Source organism: Lathyrus oleraceus, chromosome 2, assembly GCF_024323335.1.
Source record: "Lathyrus oleraceus cultivar Zhongwan6 chromosome 2, CAAS_Psat_ZW6_1.0, whole genome shotgun sequence".
NCBI classification, from domain to species: domain Eukaryota; kingdom Viridiplantae; phylum Streptophyta; class Magnoliopsida; order Fabales; family Fabaceae; genus Lathyrus; species Lathyrus oleraceus.
In genome coordinates, this window is record NC_066580.1 from 360,173,570 (window position 1) to 360,200,133 (window position 26,564).

The window sequence follows — 26,564 nt, forward strand, 5'->3', positions numbered from 1 at the left end:
TCATTGTGGAATTTAACATTAGGTTCATTGACATTAAACTCACTAACATTAGACTCATTGACTTCAACATTAGGGTCACTAACATTAGACTCATTGAATTCAACTTCAGGCTTACTAACATTAGGCTCATTGATTTCAACTTCAGGCTCACTAACATTATCCTTAATGACATCAGCATTACCCTCACTAAATTCAAGCTCATTCACTTCAGCATTAGGCTGACTAAAACCAGTACATTTTACCCCATCCTCATCAATGTAGTTTTCTATTTCACTTGGATCCACAATCACATGGGGGGTCAGATACTTTGTTCTCCACATATACATCCATCACCTCGTGTCCTACAATATCTTTGGAAAATTGCAACAGATCCTTATCATTATTCAATGGTCTAAGACCACATACAAAGCTGAAGACAGGGTTCCAATACAACAAGCATTTTATATCTACATAACCCTCACTTTTAATCAATCTCTCCACATCCATGTATGACATGAAATCTACATCCCATTGCTAATTCATCTCAGTTATCTCTCCACCAACATACCACTTAATAAGTTCAGAAACTAATTTCTCATATGGTGTATTCTTAACCTAAACTTATTAGCTTGAGTTAGCCTGAAAATTTATTGACCACAACAAAACATTAACATCAAACTAAGTTTACATTCAGTGGGACCACAACAGAACATTAAACAAAACATGGTGGACCACAACAAAACATAAAAAAAACACGGTGGACCACAATATCTGACTATTACACGTAAATAAGAAACAACTAAGGAACCACAACAAAATAGCTGAAAAGGCAAGTGGACCACACGAATATCACGAAAAACAAAATAACTGTGAATCCCAGAAAGAAAGACAAGAAAACATAGCTTAAACAGAACTTCGCTTGTCCACTAGTCATCTTACTGAATCCCAGAACTTCGTGTTTGATGTTTGGATCAATGTGATTGAGTGAATTTAGGGTTTTTTCGTGATCTTCTTTAGATAGTGAAAGGGGAAATGCAATTAGGGTTCAAAAGGATTTCGAGATTTCTGAAAATGTAACGTTGCCATTTTTATAATGTTTAAAACTAAATTAAAATGATTTACATAAATTACAATTATTTTGTAAAATGAAAGATATGTTAATATCATTTAAATATTAAAAAAAAAAGGTGACATGGATCCATAGTGGCGTTGCCACATCATTAATGAGTTTGCCAAATGGAAATGGACTTTAAAAATCCAATTGAAGTAAATTTTAGGAAGCAAAAAAGTAGTTTTTAAAACGGGGAACTAAATTTTAAAAAACTTATAAATAGGAAGACCAAAAATGCATTTGTCAAAAAAAAATATTAAGGGCCTAACTGTTTTGTCTTTTCTAAAACTTAAAAATTAAAATTTTTGTTTGATTTATATTTTTTAAAAGTTATTTTACAAAACTATTTCAATTTTTTTAAAACAAAAACCAAAACAACTCAATAGTATTTTACTTTCCAATTTTTAGTATCTAGTCTATTGCTATGATTAAAAAAAAACAGAAAACACCAACAATTTCATTAGTAGCATTATTGTAAATAATTAACTAAGTTAAATTTCTTACATGTATAATTAAATTCTATAATATTATAATACAATAATAATATTAACTATAATAATATCACTTACAAATTTGATTTAGTCTTCAAATATTTTTCAATTACAGCATTACAATATTTTATTTGGTTTTAATAATAGTTAATCTATTTTTAACTAAATATAAAGCACCATTTAAAAAACTAAAACTAAATACTATTTTAACTTATTATATATGCATTAGAATTTTAAAATATACTCTTACTAAAACTACTAAGAATATATAAACCTAATATTGACTACATAAATTTCATTACATATTATTCATTTTTAATATTTAATTCATTCTAGCGAGCATTCCATTTTTTTTCTCCAATTAATTCATCAATAACTCTCTGTCATACATTAATAATTCTATATTATTATAATTTTATATTTTACTATTAAGAAAAATGTGGATTATGTGGTGAGAGTGTGCCTATAATCACTTCCCTTAATAACAATTTTTTTTTAATTCTTTTCAGAAGTGTTGATATCAAATCTTATAATACTAATTTATGGTTAATGCAATATTATATAAATGAAGACTTTTAGACATAAATTCCATAAATTTAAATTTTATTTAGTTAATGAATGAATTAACTATTTAATTATGAATACCAAAAAAATTAATTATTACTTTTAGTAAAAACATTTTCTTTGTACTTAAATGAATGCTTATTATTTATAAGTAAATGTATAGTGGATGAATTTTTATATTTTAAAAAAATATATAAAAAAATTGGATTTATTTTTTTAAGTTCTTTAACAAAATATATAGTAATTAGATCTTTGAAATGAAATTAAATCTAATTATTGTAATTTGACTATTAATTTGCTAACCGAAGTATTTAATTACGAAAAAAATAGAGTAGTTTAGAGATCTTATTAAAAAAATTAGCTTATGGATTTATATCTTTGATTCAAATAGACACTAGTTTATCTCTCAAATTTCTTAATTCAAAATTGATTATGTGTTATTTATTTAATGATATGACACAAAATTTGATAATATTAAAGAATCCAACAATATTAGTGAATTATAGATAATTAATTATATAATTATAAATTAAAAGTGTATTAATTGAAAATACAATAGTCGAGAGAAATTACATAGTTAGGAGTTGCGAGAGATTCCATCTAGTTTCTTTGTGTAATTAGCGAATGTTCCTCCCTAATTTTGAGTTTGAGATATTTATAATACTCATTTAATCAGACTAAAACAAAAAGAGAAAAGGTTTTGTTTAGTTTTCTATTAAAAAATGTGGGAGTGGAAGAAGACGGATTGTTACTCAAAATCGTGGAGGAGACATTTTTTAATATGAGTTTTTTGTTTTATTTTGCATAAGACTTCTTTTTTAATCTTTGATAATCCTAATTAGTAAAACAAAGTTGTGTGATTGAGATTCAATTGTAAATATTATTTTTTAATGTGTAATTGAATCAATAATATAGTTTTTTAACGACTTTGAATTCTCTTTCTCTTCTCTTATCTTTATTCTTTTACTTTGTTGTTTTTTTTATTTATTAGAAAACCGATCATATTCTATTTTTTAGGTATTATTTCACAATAATATGTAATTTGAATTTTAGTCTTTTAACCTAAGATTTGTATAAAATATAGAACTTTGTCTTTTAATATGTTTTTTTTTTGTTTTATTTTGTATAAGCACTTCAAGATAGATTGGAGAAAGAATTAGAAAGATTAGTTAAGGGTAAAAAATAACAAAATAAGAAAAATTAGTTAAACGTTAAGGTATAATAGATGGACTTGCATAAGAAAGAGAATGAAAGAAGAGGGAGAAAAATGAAAATGGCATAAGAAAGAGGATGAAAGAAGAGGTAGTATAAAAGATTTTGTATTTTGATTTAATATTTTATTATTTTTTATTCATTTTAGTTTCAATAAATTAATATCACATTTTAAAAAAAATTACATATAAAATGAGATGAGTCAATTAAAAGTGCACATGTCAATCAAAATGTGAAATCAACTAAAAAAATTTACACATCTATAATTTTTTTTACTGGTATTGTCGATATGAATATAAAATTAATTAATATAAAATAGAGCGAAGTTGATGTTAATATAATTATCTAAATATTCACCCTACATATATTAAAAGAATATTCTAAAATTATATCATAAATTTCAAATTAAAATTCAATATGATAAATATTATACTAAAAATATCTTGAACTATATCTAAATTAAAATAAAGTATATTGAAAAAGTTATTATAAAAATTGAAATACGAATAATATAAATTCGAGTTTTAAAAAATATTTTGAAAATACATCTATCAAAGAAGTTTTTTCATTTTCTCATTTTCAAAAATAAAATTATCAAACATGTTTTATTTTATTTTATTCTTAAAATAGATTTTTAAAATAATTTTTTAAAATTGATTTATAAAATAGTGTTTAAAATCTACAAACAAAAAGCCATTCAAATTAGGAAGTTTATATTTGGAAATTTAATAAAATAAAATTTATATTTGGAAGTTTATAAAATAGATTTTCAGAAATTTATATTTGGAGATTTAATAAAATAAAATATAGATTTTTTTTTCAGTTTTTTTTTATTTTCGAAAATGTTTATGTTTTTCAAATTTTCAAAATAAGAAAATTTTTATTTTAAAAAATATATATATTTTATAATTTCAGAATATAAATTATTTTTTATTTTCAGAATATTTTTATTTTTGATTTTTGAAATATTTTTTTTTTCATTTTTTAAACTTTTTGGAATATTTATTTAAAGAATTTTTTTTTATTTCAGTTTTTGAAATATAGATTTGTTATTTTCAGTTTTTTTTAGAATATTTTTTATTTTCATATTTTTTTGATTTTTTTTTCATTTTCAAAGAAAAAATATTTTCGAACCTCATAAAATCTATTTTACTATATAAATTTTAAAAATAATATTAATTTTAAAAAAATAAAATTTAAATTGAATTAGATAATTAGATTAAAATCAAAATCCATTTAAAAATCGATTTTAAATCGGTTCAAAATCGATTATAAAGTTTAAACTGAATTTTATGACAAATAATTTAATTAATAACCATAATCATAACTATAAAAATGGATCGATTCATATTAATGGTTATCCCTAAGTCTTTTGTGTTTTGACTCAAATTTTATTTTGTTAGGACTTATCATCAACGGCTCAACGGTCACTCTGGTTCTTCCCGGCCTAAACCAGTTTCCCGGTTCTTCAAGGATTCCGATTTTTATACTAACTGGACCGGTATTAATTCCGGTTCTTCAATCCGGTTCGATTTTTCAAAACATCGGTTTACATTTGAAGCAGAGGAGTACTTTAGCTTACATTTGAAGCAGAGGAGTATTTTTTTAGCTTACATTTGAAGCAAATTTGAATATCGTCTTTTCTATTTATCTATCAGCTACCGTAAAAACCAACCCCTCTTTCATTCTTATTCTCACTCTTCATTATCAGGTACCGTTAACTCCGAATTCTCAACACTTTTAACTTTTCAGTTATTCAATTTGTTTTTTTTTTAATTTTAATTTTTGTTGTTATATTGTTTTTATAGTGCAAAAAATGCCATCAGATATCGTTTATCAACGCCCTTTGTTTGGGGGACAAATATCATGCACGTTTCCCAACAGATTCCAGGTGAAAGATTTTTTTTTAAGAAGCATTTTTGAATTTTTTATTTTTTATTTTTTTCAAATTCTTTCAATTGCGTAGGTTTTTATATTTGCAACTGAAATTGTCACATATATGATTGATTGGTTGTAATTTTGTTGTGGTTTTTGGTATTTCTTGTAGGATGTCAGCGAAATTCGCCAAGTACCTGATCATCAGGTTTGTTGTGATTTCTCTTTGAATATTCTGTTGTTGTGTTTGATCTTTTAACTAACTGAATTTTTGGGTTTTGGTGATTTATACAGGAGGTGTTTGCGGACCCTAGCCGCGATGAAAGTTTGATTGTTGAGCTTTTAGAGTTTAAGCCTGATGTTGCTGATAATGATAGTGCTGTGTGGTTTCTGCAAGATCTTGCTAGGGAACAGGACGCTGAAGGAACTTTGGTATGTTATTGTTTCGTTTTTTGTTTCTTTGAGTTTAAGTGAAATTTGATAATGTTATCGGTATATAGAAACTGGATTCTGTCGTGTTTGTTGATCATATGTGGTGACAATTAGTGGCTGTTATTAATGTATATAGTATGATTATTTTAACAGTATGATTAGTACGATTACAATGTGTGCATAGACGATTGATTACCTCTCCGCGATACCCTTGTCCTCTACCTTTTCCATACCGAGAATTTTCTAAGAGAGCAGTAGCAGAATCAGTATCAGGAGTATCATGAACAATAGAATCAGTGATTGAATTGCTAGTTTCCCTTTCTTGTTGAATCAACATAGAAAAGATAGTATCAACATTAGGAAGAGGAGTGCTGAGGTTGGTTTGAGATTTTGTGTGAGAAAAGCGATAATTTAATCCTTTAAGAAAGCGAATCACGTAATCTTGTTCACAATAAGTTTTGATAGACTCAATTGCACCACATGAACAACCAATTGAACGTGTACAATGAGGAATTGGGTGATAGTTCTCTAATTTGTCCCAAAGAACCTTCAATTGAGTTGAGTGTAGTAAGAGTATGTTGTTGAAATTTGTAGAGCTCTTCTTGAATATTGGATATGCGGAAGATATCCCCTTGCAAAAACCTAATTTTAAATGATCCAAAGAACATAACACAATTGATTTAGAAATAGATTGATGAATCCATGCTAGCGCCATAGTATTACTATTGCAACGAATCCATGTAGCATGAAGGTTTGAGAAGAGTTCCGTCAATAAACTTCTCCTTGTTCTTTGAGATTAAAGCGACGTGCATATATCTTGCTCAAATATGCAGAATTTTGCAAATTAATCAAGAAATTTTGAGAATAACGCAAGAGGATTGGCTACCTGCGCTATGAAAGCTCTGAAACCATGATAATGTTGCATGATTGAGATAGAGACAAGTAGTTTTCCATTATTGATGAATGGAAAAATTATCAAGTCACTGTACAAGAGCTCAATGCTTTAATATATACATGCCCTCATATTACAGTTAAGATTACTAACTAGTTCTAGCTCTCTAACTAATTGTAACAGCGGTACAAAACTGACAAACTGTTAAACTAATCCTACTATATAATGCATTAATAGCAGTGGAATGTGTGGATGATACTATGAGTAAGCGTGTGTTTTGAAACTTTGATTGTTTTGTCATACTAATGGGCCGCATAATGGTGGCCAAACCATAACCTAGCTCTTGAATTGGTCGGAGACACTGGCAAGTGATGAACTTTAGGATATGATCTTAATTTCGTACCAGATTCACTGAAAAACCTTCGTTGTTCATCTTTACTGTCACATCAGGGAGAAGAATGTATACGAGATCCATCAGATGTACGAAAGCTCCTTCCAATCTCTTATCGGATTTTCTTTTCAAGGACACTCCTTGGCCTTCCATTGACGTCGTTGCTCAGTACGTTGATAACGACCATGTGTTTTGTCTCCTTTACTGTGAGATGTGGTTTTGCCACCTCTACGCTCGCCTCACTCCTACTGCGGGCAAAACAGGCATGCCCGGCGGGCCGGGCCTGTTTTGCCATCCCTACTCTTTTTCATATTCTTTAGACACGTATACAATTGAGTTTTATACTTTATTATAATAAGTCAAGTGGTTAAAACAAACCAAACAAGTGAGATGTTTATTCTCTAAACCTTAAATCTAAATCTTCATCATTTCAAAAGGCACGCATTCATCCCCGCTGAACCGTAATTGTTGTGCCTCTGCATCTTGTCATCCTTCTCACTTTTTAATGGTGGTGGCCGGAAAACGGCCAATCATGGCCAAAACTCACAAAGATCGCACAAAATAGACGATTTTACTATTTTTTCACAATTTCGCTACAACACTCGATTTTACTCAAGATCGGAATCATTAGGGCTGAGTGAGATCGTAAAACCTCAAGATTTTAAGATCTTGATCGAGATCTTGACAACTATGGTTAAGCTTGAAGGAGTGATCAATGAGATGGACATTAAAAAGTTGGAGTGAGTTGATGCACTTGATACCCTCGTTGGTTCCTCCTAATATGCTTTGCCGGAAGAATTTTGTTCATTTTGTTGAAGTGGAAGGATGTAGTTAGCTTCCTATATATGATACTAAATACAAATTTTTTAAAGTTCATTTTATTTAGAGAACCAATTTATATTGGGCTGCGTAATGAACGCATTGTACTGAGGGGGTTTGCTTGTTTTGGCTAAATTACATGTTAGAGTCCTTTGGACTTGAAGCTTAGGTGATTGCATAGACCCATCTAACTTTTGCCGATATACCATGTCATGACCAATTTTTCCAAAAGTAAGCAGTTAGTTGAAAATTCCATAAGTATTATGTCTATGATACTTCTGATGCTTGAGTTATTTGACAAAATGAAGCTAAAACACTACAATTTCTGTTTCCATGTATTTATGTATGTATTGCATCCCAACACTAAGCACAACACTTTCTATAAGAGGGGATAACTTTCCTTCAGCTCAGTTCTTTTACTGTCTTATTTGTTTCAGAAGTTCCTTGTCTCTCATAATCATATATGCTCTTTAAAATTACTTCAGGTTATTGAGCAGTCAGGAGTTCATGAAGCACCTGGTTTGATGTATAATAATATATCGGCTGTTGTAACAACTGCAGTGGGCCAAATGGTAAAAAAGTTTATATACAATGTTTTTTTTTGGAAATGGATTTTTATGCAATGTTACTACATCATTTTGAGTCACCTAGAAGAATAATCTCAGGGTTAATGTTGATACATTGTTCTTATGCTTCTTTGGTTTGCCAATTATATATTTAGCATTAGGAAATTTATGATTTTGACAACTTCTGTTTCTCTAACTGTATATAAAGATTGCATTGATGAGCTCTATAGTGTTAGTAATGCTGTAGTTCTCTAATCCTTTTTAAGGCTTCCTCCTTCTTTTTAAAAAAAAAATTATATTATAAACTACGGGCCAACTTTCAGTTAATCTGTTCTGTGGTCCACTAGTTTGTGCCGAAATTATGAATTTCTCAATATTGACTTGCGAACACAAAAACTCGTGAAGTTTTTGTAACTTGAAGAAACTGGAAACTGGCATTTTATAGTGATTCTCTGTAAAATTGTCATTTGGATTATCTAGATTTTCTACCTGATATTCTTCTTGAAGCTGCTCAAAGAAAACAACAAATTTGTGTTTAGTTTTACTATAAGTCTGTTGGGTGTTGAGTATTGATCTAATAACGGGTTTATTGTACTAATCAACTACTATACTCTGTGGCTGTTTCCATTTCTAATGTTACACTTTTTACCCTACACTTATTCTTTTATTAAAAATGATTGCTAGGCGATTTCTAAGGGGCGACAGGGAAGGGAAGCACAAAATACTGTGAAAGTATGTTTTAATTTACTCGGCATGTTTTGAACTTTTGCAATTGCTAATTTGTCAATTTCTTTTCCTATTATAATTGGCTAGCTTTGATAATTTGTCATTGCGTAATTTAATCAGGTTCATTTGGCAAATTTGCGTATTAAAGGAGTTGATACTGATGTACTAATCACTGCATATGAGCCGATTGTTATAAAGTAAGTTTCTGAAACATCTTTTTCTTGACATAAGCTCTTTGGAAAATTGTCGCGCAATTCAGTTGTTTCAATTGTTTACTGATTGACCATGCAACTTTTTGTGTTTACAGCCCTTTTAGCGAAAGTGCGGATGCGGTTGGTGCCGGCATGGCTGTTCCTGCTGCACAAGCTGGATGTATGCCAATGGATGAGGTCTTTAAACTTGCTGTTACAAGCTTCAAGGTATATGACTGGAGTCTTTTTTGATGTATGAGTTGATGTTCTATTATAATATGATGGAGTTGGAATTTTGGGGACATTTGAACTATCATCATTTTAGTAAAATTTTCAACATAGGTGCTATTTTCCCTTTATTTCTTTGGACAGAACTTGTTAGACCCATTTAAAGTATTCTTAAATTTTTATACCAGAGCTGAATTAAATCAACTTGACCATGAACAGATTGGGGCTGGTTCCATTCGAGGTTCATCAAGAAAAAACAGTTTTTATTCAAAAATATTTTAAGTCAATAAAATACTTTGTTACTTTTAACATTTCAAAAGTAATAAAATTTAAACACATAATTCAGTACATAAAATATATCAGATCGATAAAGAAATTATTTCAAAACCGTTAATTTGTATTATTCTCTTTAGACATATCAAATGATTTTTGATTGATGTGAAATTTTATAAGCATGATCTATATGATAATAGCTTTTAATTTAATGGTGAATTTTGTTTGATATTTTGGTGTCATTTGATCTATATATATATATATACTAAAAAGAGAGTCGTAACACAGCTGCCCCTACAGAAGCACAAGTTACTTATTAGTTAATTAACAAAATCAATCCAACAATTAAATTACCCCAACCATAATTTTCTGGTTTTACATCTTTCATTCTTAGGGGTGCTTCCGCCCACTCTTGGGAAAAATCTAAAATATTATTCAAATACGGAAATACATATTCAAACGTACCACAACCGTTGGAAAAGTCTAAAACTTTGCTTTCAAAAATTGCTATTCTTAAAAATCTAAAAACTGATGCAGAAACAAATGTGTATCATAAATTAATATTAATCATTGTTTGGACATATATTAAAAATATAACATTACATAGATAATCGTTAACGTAAATTTAACAATACATTTTAAGTGATGGTTAAGGACGTTTCAACATCTTTAGACTATCTTCGATTGATATCGCAATCTTCACATTCACCTCGATTAGACCTTTTGTTTCGTAACAGTGAAATGTACTCCACATGACAGTTAAATCTTCCTCTCTGTCTTCAGCTCAAACTTGTTGAATTGTATCGTCTTTTCGTTATCAATAGAGGGTGAACAATAATAGAGCTTAACAACTTTTCAATTGTCTTGGTACATATTCTCTAATATGGATTTTAGATCGACAAGACGGGTGATCTTTGTGAGTCTAAATTTAAGAGGGACTTTTTTTCGTTGAATTGGACAAATGCAAGATATAAATATTGAGACATTCTATGTGGGTTTATGCTAACAAGATGAGTGGAATCCATATTTATACAAGTATTAGATCATATGGACCTTAGAAACCCAATCTTGTCTCAGAGGATATTCTAGAGATGTGCTTTCATATACACCATATTTCGTTTAGTAAAATCAGGGTGTATACTAGTTCTGAATAAACCCCTGTCAGCATATTTTTATAGAAAATATGATGTGTCCGGAAATGCATTTTCAAATTCACCTGAACTGTTCACACAAAACCTGTTATGGAAACAAAACCTATTATGAAACACAAAAACAGAGAAAATTTAGAAAATTGAAATTTACTTTAAAATGTATGAAAATGTATACAGTTTACATCGCTAATTTCAATCCAACATTAGATACAAAACATGTGTCACCACCTAAATACATTATTAGATAAAAACTAAAATGAATCAAAACATGTGTCACCACCTAAATCTATATCTATGAGTGATTTCTCCTTTAACTTTTGTTTATTTGATTCTCTTTCAATCTTTCTCAACTTGGTGGATTCTTCCATCTTATCTAAAAAGTTATCTGGCCAAGTTTCAAATTCCTTTGTCGAATGAGCTGTCCACTCCGGCAATGTCTGTGGTATAAGGTGTAACACCCCGATAAAATAAGATAATTATTTAATTTAAGTTAATAATATATTTATTAATTTAATTAAATAATTGGAATATTTTTATTTGAATTATTATTATTGGATTATTATTATTATTATTATTGGAATAAAAGTTGGAATTAGAAAAGGTCCCATTTGGTAAAAGGGTTATTTTCACGTGAAAAGGAAAAGAGACAGAAAAGTGGAAAAGGAAAAAGAGCAAGAGAACAAGGGTTGAAGGAAGGAAAAGCTTGAAGCTCAGAGATTTGCCGGATTAACTCAGGTAAGGGGGGTTTATCATCGTTTAATGGGTATTATGGGATAACATGTAATGGGTAGTGATAAACCATTGATTTGAATCTAATTAGAATGATGCATGATGAAATTGTGAACTTTTGGATGAACGAAATTTGGATCATAATTGGAGAAATTCGTAGGAAATTAGATGTAATAATGTTAGAAATTGTGAAATCGAATAAGGTATGATTCGTGTTAGATGATATGAACGATTAATGTGAAAAATTGGATTGTGGAAGGTTGGAATTGGGAGATCTCGTAGCAGAGAAAACCATAGCAGATCTGGAAATCTGGTTTCTGGTCATACGCGTATGGCACTAGGCAATACGCGTATGAGATGGTCTAGTACGCGTATGGCACTAGGCAATACGCGTATGGATGAGGAAGATGATGTTTTGAACGTAGTTTGGTCTCTGTTGGTACGCGTATGGGGAAGTGATACGCGTAGCATACGCGTATGAGATGGTGTTACGCGTATGGGATTTGGTCAGGAGATGGGCCATACGCGTATGGGACTAGGCAATACGCGTATGGGCAGGATTGTGATTTTCCTGAGCTATTGTTGTGCAGTTTTTAGCTGTTCAGCTGAGTAACGTAATTCAGCTGATGTATGATATATTAGGGATCATTTCCCGTTGTTTTGAGTAGTATAGGTATTAGTAGAGTGTGCTAATACTGTGATTGTTCTTTGGCATGATCTGGTATGCTTATGTGATAAAATACTGATGATGTGTGATGGTATGCATGATCCTGTGAATGTATCAGTCATGTGTGCATTTGTGAATAGACTGTTTATGGCTTAGAGTGTGAGCATATGTCTATTCTTGAATTGTGGTTGATGATTTAGCATTGCTAGGTGATTAGCATGCATAGTGTGGCCTTTATGGTGGTAGCTAATTCCCATGGTGAGGAATTAGTGAGTTAGTCATTATGGACTGTTGTTGATGTTTGCATGCTAGGTGAATTAGCGTGCATAGCATGGCCCTTGGGGTGGTAGCTAATTCCCATGGTGAGGAATTAGTGAGTGAGTCACTAGGTCTCAAATGAGTGGGACTAGTGGGCTTGGTAGCCGTGCCTGGATTTGGACGGTGAGGTGAACTATATGTTCACAAATAGTCGGTACCGCATGCATGGAGTCTCATTGCATAATATGTGTATGGCGTATAATATGAATGGATGTATTCCAATATTATACGTGTGTTTGTGTTGATATTGAGTATGAGCATGAGTTGTATTGGTATTGAGTATGATATTGAATTGATGTGCCGTTACCGAATGTGTGATGTGATTAGGGTGATTAATGTGTTAAATTACTTAACATGACATGATATTTTATAATGCTTATTATATCGATTGAGGAACTCACCCTTACAACTATGTTTCAGGTAACGAGCAGTGATTGAGTAGAAGCTAGTCCTTGGAGTCTAGTGTAGTTCCTTAGTGGGTCATGCTCTGGTAGATGTAACATCGGGATGGGATGTTTTACTATGTTTTCATTTGGTTGTTGAACAACTTTACATGTGTCATACGGTGAACTGACTTGGGGTGTTTTGCTTTTTATCGCAATGTCGCGGATAGCAAGAGTCGCCACCGACTTTTCTTTTATCCAATAAGGAAAGGTGGAAAAGAACAGGAAAGACCTCAATAGATTTTGGGTTCGGGAGGTACATTATACAAAGGGAAGGTATTAGCACCCTTTGTATCCATGGTTATCCATGGGCTCTTAATTACTGGATCACTTATATTTTTGTCTGAAAAAGTGCTTGTGAACGGCTTAGAAAATATTTTGAAAAGAGAGTTTAACTTTGTAATGATTCTCGTATGAATGTATACAAAGTGGTTATCTCGTTTAGTTTTGAAAGTTGTTTGAAAATATAACTCGGTAATGATTCTAGTATGAATGTATACCAAGTGGTGATTTTCCAAAAGAGATTTTGAAAGGTGTGAGGTGTTGAAAATATTTTAGGTTATGATCCAGTAATTGAGAGTTATACCTTCCTAAGGTCGTTATGAACGTTTCCTATCCTTATGAGGGTAAAACTGTCCTTACTATTGAGAAGTAAGTAGTTTTATCCTTTGGATGTTTAAGGGTCATCGTAGGGTCATCGATAGGTCATTGAAGGCAACAGTTGTAAGGATACCTTAGCATTCGAAGGGACGATCATCATTTAACCGTAGGCTACACCGAAGGGTCATCGAGGGACAAAATCGTATTTTCGAAGGCAACATCCGAGGGACCATGATTTATTTTATGATGATTTAACCGAAGGGTCTTTGCTAAGTGTATCCCTACATTCGCGGGACATGACCGTAATACCGTAATATCATAAGGCAAAAGAGAGGTCCAAGATCACATATTTAAAGGCCGCATTTTAAAGTTAATTAGGTGATTATGATGAATCTCCACATTAAAATCAATACATTAAAAATAATACATTAAAATTAATACATTAAAATTAAAATTAATTATTAAAATTAACACATTAAAATTAATTACGCAATTTAGGGTGAGCCTCCACAAGGGTATCCCACAAATAAAGTGGAAGACCTAACGGCGGTCTTTTTTTTCTGGGACATATGAACCTTTGCAAAATTCAACAAACGGGTTAGCATACCAAATCAGGGTGCAATCGAGGATTACACCGCAAAAGAAATCACAACAGTAATAGGATCAAATAAACAATGCCTGGCTATGATAAAACATGAATGAAAAGTCATAACAGAAAAGCTGGCTACTGTCAGGTTCGCGCCTGCCTCGCCTAGCGAAGGCCTAGCGAATACTCGCTACATGCTCGCTTAGCGATGTGCTAGCGAGCGGCTGCGGGTTTTGAATTTCAGAATAGTATGACTTCAACCTGCGGCATGGCTTATGGCATCCAACACATAATTACATGGTTCAGCATTCACAATATTCAGGCACACTTAAATTCACATGCAAAACCTCAAATATGGTTATGAATTCAATTATAATATCATATGCAAGTTACGAACATAAAGCGGTATCACATGCAAATTAAGAAAATAAAGCGATAATAGTGGTGCAAACCTGTTTGCAATGGAGTGGTAATGCTGAATTGGCGAGCCGGATTGAGTTGGACGGAGGTAGCTTTGCGGCCGCCGGCTTTTCCTTCAGGGTTTTCCGTCTGTGAGCGCTAGGGTTCTCTTGCTAGAGTTCTCCTCTCTCCTTTTTTCGTTCTCCTTTTTCATTACTGAAGTGCTGGTATTTATAATGCCCTTTTTCATGACCTAATGGGCTCAGAACGAAGCCCGAAATTTTTTGTTGTCTGTCAGCCTCGCTAGGCGAGCTGGTAGCGAACGTTTGCTTCGCTAGGCGAGCGTGTAGCGAACGTTCGCTAGGCGAGCGTGTAGCGAACGTAACGTTCGCTAGGCGAGCGTGTAGCGAACAGGCCAGTTTGGGCCATTTTCTGGATTGGGTCATTCGTGAGCTGGGCCTTTGTCCCTTTAAGATCAGTGCCATAAAATGAGTCGGAATGCCCCTGAAAAATGTCTTGAACTATTGATGGGCAAATTTTGGGGTATGACAGCTGCCCCTGTTCAATATTCTTGAACCGAGAGAGTCAGAATGGTATGTGCCGTTCGTGGTCTGGAGGTGAAAGATTATTGGACACTAGAATGCCCCAACAATTTGCGCTTGTCCATTAGTCTTGACGGAGATGGGCTTAAAGATGCCATCCCGGAAGTTTGATGAGGAGATTTCCAGATTGTGTCGTAAGTTAGACGATATCTGGAGACATGGGTGTCACACCGGGTCGTACATTAGACCGTATAGTGAGTCATCCATTATGCTGTCGACTTCGCCGGGGAGTCGGAGTATGCTATATACTGCTGGGGATAAGGGATCAGAATGGATCGTACGCTAGATCGTCTCTGAGTTGAAGATCCAAATGGGTCTTATGATAGACTGTATTGGAGTTGCAGGATGAGCCGTCCATTAGGCTGAATCTGATGATAAAAGGGGGTAGTCGTACACTAGACTACACTTCAGAAATGTACCGTACACTAGGTAGCATCTGAGGAGGCGAAGGTCTAATTGGGTCGTACATTAGACCGTATCTGAGCAGAATGAGCCGTCCATTAGGCTGAATCTGATGATAAAAGGGGGTAGTCGTACACTAGACTACACTTCAGAAATGTACCGTACACTAGGTAGCATCTGAGGAGACGAAGGTCTAATTGGGTCGTACATTAGACCGTATCTGAGCAGAATGAGCCGTCCATTAGGCTGAATCTGATGATAAAAGGGGGGTAGTCGTACACTAGACTACACTTCAGAAATGTACCGTACACTAGGTAGCATCTGAGGAGACGAAGGTCTAATTGGGTCGTACATTAGACCGTATCTGAGCAGAATGAGCCGTCCATTAGGCTGAATCTGATGATAAAAGGGGGGTAGTCGTACACTAGACTACACTTCAGAAATGTACCGTACACTAGGTAGCATCTGAGGAGACGAAGGTCTATTTGGGTCGTACATTATACCGTATCTGAGCAGAATGAGCCGTCCATTAGGCTGAATCTGATGATAAAAGGGGGTAGTCGTACACTAGACTACATTTCAGAAATGTACCGTACACTAGGTAGCATCTGATGATATCTGTATATATGGTACTTGCAATAAGTGTCTGGGATGAGCTTAAAGATGCCATCGTTAAGAGGATATCGGAGTGTTGTCAGAATGAACGTTGAATGTTCCCATGAATGGTATCTGAAATACGTATCCGAACTTTGTACATAATTGATAAAGGTGTATGTCTGAATGAACCTTTTACCTTGACTATATCAGGAGGATAATTAACCTGCACAGAAACGTTAGCTTCATGCTATGTCATGATGCATGAGATGTTTCGTGTTATGCCAAGAAATAAATGCGAATGTTATATGCATGCGTATGCTGTGAAATGATGTAATGAATGAGTTATGCGTATGAGAAGTTCTGCTTGGAGACTCTACTGGGGAAAATAAATCCCCATCTACTGATTGGAGATACTTGTAATGATGACCCTTTCTCGGCAGGGGGTTGTTGATTTCGGTCTGATGGTGGAAATATTCATAAGAGCCTGGCTGGGGATGGAAGAGATGATCAATCTGTCTGATGATATCGACTTCTTCTGGGAAATAGCTGGCTTTGCCCGGGGAATAATGCCAATTTCTCCTGGGGAAAAAACAAGCTTGCTGGGGAGAATAAAATTGGTAGCGGATTCATTGGAAGTATGGTTAGACCTTCTCCTTGATCCTGAATTCGGGTAGTAATTGCTATTGCCATTCTATGCATGTATTTTGATAAACATTGCTCATATTCAAATGCATATATTAATTCAAATCAAATCAATGGACATTTACGCAACCAAAACAGCAAAAATAAAACAAAAGCATCTTTTTGGAAAGGAATTGTATTGATTTTGAAAGGGGCCTATGAACAGGCAATTTGTGTACAGGGAGACAGAAATCCTAGTAAGAGGAAATTGTCAGGAAAACGAGGAAAAAGCTATGCAGAAAAAGTCCTAGCGATTCTAATCCCACTACTGTCATTATGTCTTCAAGCATCTCATCTCCTGCTGTCGGATAGAAGTGATCGGCTTGTTCAGTCCCTTGAACTTGGTTGAAACTGACAGAGAACGGGACATAGTCATACGCTTTAATCCCTAATTTTTGCTTGGACCGCCTTTCCAGGTTTTCAGTCCACCAGGATACCCATTTTTGCCCAAGCCGCCTTTTCAGGTTTTCGACTTGCCGGGTGTACGTCTTTATATGTTTATCCCTAATTTTTGCCCGAACCCTTTTGGTTCGCCGGGATGCCCTTACTTTTGCCTAGGTACGTCGACCTAGCGGGTCTCTGTTATGCGTAGTATTTTTTAACTATGTCCGCGTTCACAGGATGCGGGAAGTCTTCGCCATCCATTGTAGCAAGTATCATGGCTCCACCGGAGAATACCTTCTTAACCACAAATGGCCCTTCGTATGTGGGAGTCCACTTGCCTTTGGGGTCCCCTTGTGATAGAATGATACGCTTGATCACCAAGTTGCCAATTTGATACACCTGTCTCTTGACTCTTTTGTTAAATGCTTGGGTCATGCGCTTCTGATATATCTGCCCGTGACAAACAGCCGCAAGTCTCTTCTCATCAATCAAGTTTATCTGATCGAGTCGAGTCTGAATCCATTCATCCTCGCTTAAACCCGCCTCTTTCATGATCCTTAGAGAGGGAATCTGAACTTCCACTGGTAAGACGGCTTCCGTTCCGTAGACTAAAGAGAAAGGAGTTGCCCCTGTCGAAGTGCGTATTGAAGTGCGATAACCGTGGAGAGCAAACGGTAACATCTCATGCCAGTCTTTGTACGTTACTGTCATCTTTTGTATGATCTTCTTGATGTTCTTATTAGCAGCCTCCACGGCGCCATTCATCTTTGGTCGGTACGGAGAGGAGTTATGGTGTTTAATTTTGAACTGCGTGCAGAGTTCAGTAATCATCTTGTTGTTCAAATTAGTACCATTGTCAGTGATAATTCTTTCAGGGATGCCATACCTACAAATAAGACTATTCTTGATGAACCGTGCCACCACCTTCTTGGTGACAGAAGCGAATGAGGCTGCCTCTACCCACTTCGTAAAGTAATCAATAGCGACGAGAATGAAGCGATGTCCATTAGAAGCCGTAGGTTTAATCTCTCCAATCATATCGATGCCCCACATTGCAAAGGGCCAAGGTGCGGTCAACACGTTCAATGGAGCAGGAGGTGCATGTACTTTATCCGCATATATCTGGCACTTGTGACAGGTTCTGGAGTGATGATGACAATCAGCTTCCATGGTAGACCAATAATACCCTGATCTCAGAATCTTCTTGGCCATCGTATGTCCACTAGAATGAGTCCCGAAAATACCGTCGTGAGTGCATATCTTCCATAATCTCTTCTGCTTCCTTTTTATCCACACAGCGAAGCAGAGTTGAGTCATGATTACGTTTGTATAATACTCCACTACTCAGAAAGAATTTAGCGGAGAACTTCCTCAGGAATTTTTTGTCATTGATGGATGCCCCTTCAGGGTATTCCTGAGCTTCTAAATATCTTTTTACTTCGTGGAACCAAGGTTTTTCCCGTACCCCCTCAGTGTTAAGTTCATAACAGTGTGCTGGTTCATCTAACCGTCCAATGGTAATCATGGGAGCTTCGCTGCCCCATCTGACTCTAAACATAGATGACATGGCAGCTAAAGCGTCTGCCAACTGATTCTCTTCCCGTGGAATATGTTCAAATGTAATCTCTTCAAAATATGGGATTAAGGTCATCACCCGCTCTCGATAAGGGACGAGATTTGGATGTTTAGTATCCCATTCTCCTTTGATCTGACTGATTACCAAGGCTGAATCTCCGTACACACTCAAAAGCTTGATCCGCCGATCAATAGCATCTTTGAGTCCCAAAATGCATGCTTCATACTCAGCCATATTATTGGTACAGTGAAAACATAGTCTAGCAGTGAGAGGTGTATGGTAACCTCCGGGAGAAATAAGTACAACCCCAACACCATGGCCCAACGCATTAGAAGATCCGTCGAAAACCATAGTCCATCGGGATCCCAGTTCGGGTCCTTCATCCGGTTCAGGTTTTTCATCATCAGTAACAAGCATGACATCCTCATCTGGGAACTCGAAATTCATAGATTGATAATCATCCACCGTTTGATGAGCCAAATGATCAGCGAGCACGCTTCCTTTGATTGCTTTCTGGGTAGTATACTGGATATCGTACTCTGTTAAGATCATCTGCCATCTCGCTATTCTTCCGGAGAGGGCAGGCTTCTCGAACATGTATTTGATGGGATCCATCCTAGAAATCAACAAAATGGTATGATTCAACATATACTGTCTTAGTCGGCGAGCAGCCCAGGCCAAAGCACAGCAAGTTCTCTCGAGCAGTGAGTATCTTGTTTCACAGTCGGTAAACTTTTTGCTCAGGTAGTATATGGCATGCTCTTTTCGACCAGACTCGTCATGTTGCCCCAATACGCACCCCATTGAATTTTCTAACACGGTCAAATACATGATTAGAGGTCTTCCTTCAACTGGTGGTATCAGAATCGGAGGTTCCTGGAGATAGTTCTTGATTTTGTCAAAAGCTTCTTGGCATTCGTCATTCCATATCATCTCTTGATTTTTCCTCAGTAATTTGAAGATGGGTTTGTAGGTAGCGGTCAAGTGGGAGATAAATCGAGCAATGTAGTTCAAGCGTCCCAAGAAACCTCTGACCTCTTTCTCCGTACGGGGAACTGGCATTTCTTGAATAGCTCTCACTTTAGCCGGGTCAACCTCAATTCCTTTACCACTGACAATAAAGCCCAAGAGTTTACCGGATCTTACTCCAAAAGTGCATTTGTTCGGATTCAATCTCAACTTGTACTTCTTCAACCTCTCGAACAGTTTGTATAAATGATCGAGATGTTCTTCTTCAGTATGAGATCTAGCTATCATGTCATCCACATATACTTCTATATCATGATGAATCATATCATGGAACAAAACCACCATAGCACGCTGGTACGTTGCCCCTGCGTTCTTTAGACCGAATGGCATTACTTTGTAACAGAAGGTGCCCCATTGCGTCACAAACGTAGTTTTCTCCATGTCCTCAGGTGCCATTTTAATCTGATTATAACCCGAGAATCCATCCATGAATGAGAATACTTTGTGTTGAGCGGTGTTATCTACCAGAACATCAATGTGCGGGAGTGGAAAGTCATCCTTGGGACTTGCTTTATTCAAATCTCTGTAATCTACGCACATTCGTACCTTACCATCCTTCTTTGGCACTGGCACCACATTAGCAACCCATTGAGGATAAGAAGTAACGGCTAGGAAACCGGCATTGAACTGTTTCATAACCTCGACTTTGATTTTCTCGGACATTTCAGGACGCATGCGGCGAACCTTTTGCTTGACAGGACGGCAGTCTTCCTTCGTAGGCAGCCGATGCACCACTATATCAGTATCCAACCCGGGCATGTCTTCATAAGACCAAGCGAAAACCTCTACATAGTCATGTAACATCCGAATCAATCTTTCCTTGACACTGGTTTCCAATCCTGCTCCTATTTTGACTTCTTTTTTGTCTACCTCAGTACCCAGATTTACAATTTCGAGGGACTCTTCATGTGGCTGTATAGTCCTTTCCTCTTGCAGTAATAGTCTGGCAAGCTCTCCAGGGACTTCACAATCTTCCTCACTTCCATCTTCGGCTTGGTAGATCGGATTTTCAAAGTCATAATGAACAGTAGCGGAATTATTATCAATAGGATCCAGAGTGGATACGGATCTGCAATTTGTTACGTGAGTGTGTGTAAGAAAGCATAGCTTGTTCGAAAGACGACAGGAAAAATAAAGAGCGCAATATTTGAATGCGAAAAAGTCCACTGATTTATTGAATATGAATATGCTTATGAAATGACAAAACCCTTAACAAATTAGCTATTGTGCCCCGGGCGTAGACACAATGCTTTAAGAAGTTCAATTGAAAAATTAAAGATTTGCAATACTAAATGGACAATAACAATTACTCCTGACTAAAGGAGATCGGGATAGTGTCTTCAGCCTTCCAATTATTGAGTCTGTCGCCAATTGTTGGGTAGATCCAGCTATCCAGGTCACAATCACTATCAGCATCTTCTACAACATTAATTTGACTCTTGTCAGGGCTGAACCCCAGGCCAAATTTGTCAGACTTGTATGGTACTTCGATCAATTGACCCCAGCCAGTACGACCACCATCCTCAACCACGGCTTGAGCGTCCTTCAGAGAAATCATAGCAGGAGGAGCACGAATAACCTTGGGTACACAGGTAGTTGGCTTAAGGACAGGAACGGTCGGAGGAACTACTTCAAATGACTGACAAGGAGTCTCAATGAATTCACCATCCATCTCGACGTATCTGAAGGTATGCACACTACTGACAATGTACTCTTCTTCTCCACACACGGTGACAATCTTACCCTCTATCGGATATCTCAACTTTTGATGGAGAGACGAAGCTACAACACCTGCCCCATGAATCCAAGGGCGTCCCAGTAAGCAGGAATAGGCAGGACGAATGTTCATTACATGGAAGGTAGTATTGAAGACTTGAGGTCCTATCTTGATAGGGAGGACTACTTCGCCATGGACAACACTCTTCGCACCATCGTAAGCACGTACCACAATGTCACTAGGTTTCAGTTCAATGCTTTTACAATCCAGCTTATCCAGCACAACTGTCGGCAGCACATTCAAGGAAGAGCCATTATCGATCAACACATGGGACAAAGTGCTTCCCCTACACTCAATGGAGATATGCAGGGCTTTATTGTGATTCTTTCCTGCTGGTGTCAGATCAGCGTCGGAAAAGCCTAGGCCATTGTCAACAGCCAAGTGAGCAACATAATTTTCGAACTGATCGACAGATGTTTCCTGAGGCACATGAGCAGTCTTCAAGAATTTCATCAATGCATTGGCATGAGATTCAGAAGATAACAGCAAGGATAACATCGAGATCTTAGACGGGGTATGCCCCAACTGTTCTACCACATCGAAATCACTCTTGCGGATGATTTTCAGCACTTCTTCCATTTCCTGTTTGGCAACATCTTCGGGAGTAACTTCAACCAGTGTCTCTGACTGGGAAGGGTTGACTGGTTCCTTTCCCCGAGTTTCAAGGACAGGAGGTGAGATTTCTAGAGAGAAGATCCTTCCGCTTCGAGTAATTTTACTGGTCCCCACAATGCCACTAGTATTAGCAACATCATCCACTTGCTTCACGCCATGGACGTAAACATCACCGCCATAATTCCACGGAATAGCTTTGCTTGAGGAATACGGGATCGGGCCAGGTGCAGTGATGATTAGGGGAGCAACCCTGGGCTCAGCAGTAATCCTCACAGGCGTCCTGGTAGCGGTAATCTTCACTGGAACTTTGGACCTAGAAACCACAGATATTTCTTCAATAGGGTTTTCCGCCTTAGGAATCCCTTCGAAGAGAACTGTACGATCGTCCATCAGCCGTTGAATACCATTCTTCAATTTCAAACAGTCCTCGGGCCGGAGTATGCAGAGATTGCAATCTTCAGCACAACCTGGAAATAAACCAGCTTGCAATAAATTCCTCTTTATGATCGGGAGGGGAGATATTAAGTCCGCCACATTGGAAATGTGAGAACCGTCATCTACAGCATTAACAGTCTTGTCATGGTTAGGCATAGGAGCAGTGATGACATTAGGAGTCTCCGGAGGCTCAAACTCAATTTCTCCAGCTTCGATCATATCCTGAATCTTATTCTTCAATGGCCAGCAATCGTTTGTATCGTGCCCGGGGCTATCGGAGTGATATGCACACCTGGCATTGGGATTATAACGAGAAGAGGAAGTGTTGGGATTTGTAGGAGGATCTCTGAGGGTGATCAAATTTGCCTTTAGCATTCCCTGCAGTGCCTGTGCCAAGGTCATATTGATCCTGGTGAACTGCCTTCTTGGCCTGTCTTGTTTGGGCTGGAAGTTTTGAGATGGTGGTGCTGCAATCGTAACTGCTCCAATGTCGTGGTCACGGTTTTTCTTGTTACGACTCTTTTGACCGTACACAGCATTTGATTCGTTCTTCCCCTGGTAGGACTTTTTGCTGCTTGTAGAGGTAGCTGCCTGTATCTTTCCACTTCGAAGGCCGCTCTCCACCCGTTCACCTGTCAGTATAAGTTCAGTGAAACCTGATGAAGAACTCCCCAGTAGATGGCTGTAGAATGGGCCAGTCAGGGTACCCATGAACAGGTCTACGAATTCTCGGTCAGTCATAGGGGGTTTGACTCTGCCAGCCAAATCTCTCCATTTCTGAGCATACTCTTTGAAGCTTTCTTTAGATCCCATAGCCATATTCTGCAACTGTAGCCGAGTAGGCGCTAATTCAGAATTGTACTGGTACTGCTTATAGAAAGTTGTTGCTAAATCAGTCCAGGTGCGGATGTCAGAGCTCTCGAGCTGATAATACCCTTCCAATTGGGTGCCAGACAGACTTTCTTGGAAGAAATGGATCCATAGCTTCCTGTCAGTGGTATGCGGCTGAATCTTTCTCACATAAGCTCTCAGATGCATCTGAGGACAAGACGCACCATCGTACTTAGTGAAAGTGGGGATTTTGAATTTGCGAGGAATGGTCACATCGGAGACTAGACCCAAACTTTCGAAATCCAGACCGGGCGCTTTCTGCCCCTCCATAGCTAGCATACGTTCTTCCAACAACTTGTACTTATCATCTCTTGGAGAGTACTGTTCATTTTCATAATCTTCATCGTCATCCTCAGGGTTGGAGAGATCAACATTCTCCTCTTCTGAATCATTCTCTGTCTCCTCTTCCGGACCATTTGGAATTCCAAACTTGACTCCCGCGGCCCGTCCTTTAAGCCTTCTTCCCGGGTTAATGAAACTCACAGCTTTCTTGTCTTTCTTCTTTTCGAGCAAAAGAGCCTTCAGTTCCTCCTGCCCCTTGGATAAGCTTAGCATCATCTCCTTGAATTGAGCATTCTGAGTCTGGAGATCTTTGACAGTTTGTTCGAGATCCATTTTTCTGTTTAAGAGGCAGACCGTGAGAATATGGTCCTTTAGAATACCTGTTATGCAATGTTATGTTATGCGATGCAATGCATGAAATGTTTTCAAGGACTTTTGGAATTTAACTTTGCATAAATCACCAACAAGAGAGAAATGTTTATTGCTACTTTTTTGATCAATGTTCATTACAAAAGGAATAATAGTAAAATACAATGAAAGCTCAAGTCTCCCAGGGGCGACTTCTTTTTGGGCGAAGATATGCATTGAGTCTTCGTTCCTCATTAAGCTGACTGGTGAGCTCTAATACTTTCTTCCTTTCTGCATTGAACTGAGTTTCGAAAGTATCCCTCTCCTCTCTCAACTGGGTCCAGGATCTCTTTAGTTCCTCAACATCAGTAGGTATATCTGGATAAGAAATGATCTGGGTAGTACCTCCTTCGACACTTGATTCAACAATCAATGGTCCGACTGCAAGATATGGCATGACAAACTCACGAGCTCTGGCTCGTACCCATCGGAGATAAGGCTCCATAGGAATGGAGTTTTTCTTTCCTAAATTGCTCCTTTTCACCATGCCCCAAGCTCGTACAAACGTTTGGCGGAGACCTTGAGAGTCATTGTCATAGTCAAACACTATACCTTGAATGATCATTTCATGTGGACCATCTCTTCGAGCATGCCCAAACTGACGTAGGGCTAAGGCGGGATTATAAGTAATACCTCCTCTTATCCCCATGAGTGGTACATCAGGGAATTCTCCACATCGGTCGATGATGATAACATTTTCTCTGAAGTTAGAACACCATCGGATGTCTGAATGGGAGAGTGCCATTATCCTTTGAGACCATTTCAGATTCTGATCATTCTTCAAGACTGATTGAGGGAGGTGCGAAATAAACCACCTAGACAACAAAGGTACGCAGCACATGAGAGTCCCTTGCCTCTTCATAGTACGAGTGTGAAGGGAATGCAAGACATCTCCCAGCAAGGTAGGCACAGGGTTATGAGTGAGGAATATCTTAATAGCATTCACATCTATGAATTGGTCCGGATTAGGGAATAGCACCAAACCATAGATTAGCAATGCTAGAACATCTTCAAAAGCATGGACATTCATAACTTTTAGGCATTCTCGGGCCTTCCTTATCAGAAATTTGGCAAGTAAACCTTTCATTCCACTCCTCGTTACCCAATTGGTCTCAATGTCAGACTTTGTCGTGTGTAAAGCTGCGGCAACTTCTTCAGATTTTGGCATCTTTTCTAAACCACTGAAAGGTATTTGATCCAGGATAGGTATCCCAAGCAGCTGGGAGAATTCTTCTAATGTGGGTACCAACTGATAATCTGGGAAAGTGAAGCAATGATGTTTAGGATCGAAGAACTGGAATAGGACTCTCATCATATCTTCTTTGAAACCAGTGGTAACCAAATTGAGGAGATGACCATGTTTCTTGATGAACTGAGCATGATCGGGAAGTTTTGACACCAAATCCTTGAGTTGAGGAGAGATTGCTACAAGATTGATCCGGATAGTCTTCCTGGAAGTCATAACCTGTTCAACAGAGCAAAGCTAAATCCCTAAGTCCTTGAAATGGTTAGTACAATGATGTCATGATGTTATGATGTTATGATGCTATGATGTTATGAGGTTAAATAAATAACACGCACAAGCAAGTCACACAACCATCATTCCTAGGTTTTGAGGCTTGCATGAGTTCCATAGGTAAGTACCCTCCCCACTGAGGTTTAGTTGGTTCAACCTGTCCTAGAATAGTAACCGGGTTCTAGAAGGATCTCAAATCATCGACCTTTCTTTAAGTCCGCTTCAGTGCAACACCAAGTGGTTGACCAAAGCTTCCCTAAAGTCCAATCTCAAAGAGTGTAGTATCGAGTATCAACCAACTCCAGTCGGAACCGAAGTCAGTTATCTCACTACTTTCTAATGGCTAGGATGAGTCAATTAGGGTTCTAAAGGTCTGGTTAATGCTTTAATGACACCACGCGGAAGCCAAATTTTTCCTCAAGTGAACATGAGGAACATCAGGACATCCAAAGTGTCACATTAACCGTAGCCATCATTTTAACCATTCCAGTATACGCCGGATAGTCGCGATGATCTATTGCTACTTACCTAAGGTACACTAGATCCGGGTGTAGGATCTTTCACTCAAGAATACCCAAGCAATCCCTTAAAAGTAAATCATACAATGTGAATTACCCAAGCTGCCCCTACAGAAGCACAAGTTACTTATTAGTTAATTAACAAAATCAATCCAACAATTAAATTACCCCAACCATAATTTTCTGGTTTTACATCTTTCATTCTTAG

At 36.7% G+C, this 26,564-nt stretch overlaps 1 protein-coding gene across 8 annotated transcripts in view; it reads left to right on the forward strand.

The window, feature by feature from the left end:
• Positions 1-4,905: 4,905 nt before the first annotated feature.
• The window catches only part of LOC127119534 (uncharacterized), a 33,174-nt gene continuing 11,515 nt past the window's right edge, over positions 4,906-26,564 (forward strand). For 4 of the 8 annotated variants that reach the window (XM_051049782.1, XM_051049779.1, XM_051049774.1 and 1 more), the window contains exons 1-8: positions 4,906-5,068; positions 5,166-5,248; positions 5,405-5,440; positions 5,527-5,664; positions 8,252-8,338; positions 9,017-9,064; positions 9,179-9,255; positions 9,366-9,477. In XM_051049782.1, the coding sequence (XP_050905739.1) occupies positions 5,174-5,248; positions 5,405-5,440; positions 5,527-5,664; positions 8,252-8,338; positions 9,017-9,064; positions 9,179-9,255; positions 9,366-9,477 (573 nt within the window). In that variant the 5' untranslated portion in view covers positions 4,906-5,068; positions 5,166-5,173. Of the gene's footprint in view, positions 5,069-5,165; positions 5,249-5,404; positions 5,441-5,526; positions 5,665-8,251; positions 8,339-9,016; positions 9,065-9,178; positions 9,256-9,365; positions 9,682-11,539; positions 11,637-13,035; positions 13,512-26,564 lie in introns of those variants that run through there. The other 4 variants (XM_051049773.1, XM_051049775.1, XM_051049780.1 and 1 more) reach the window with 4 other exon arrangements.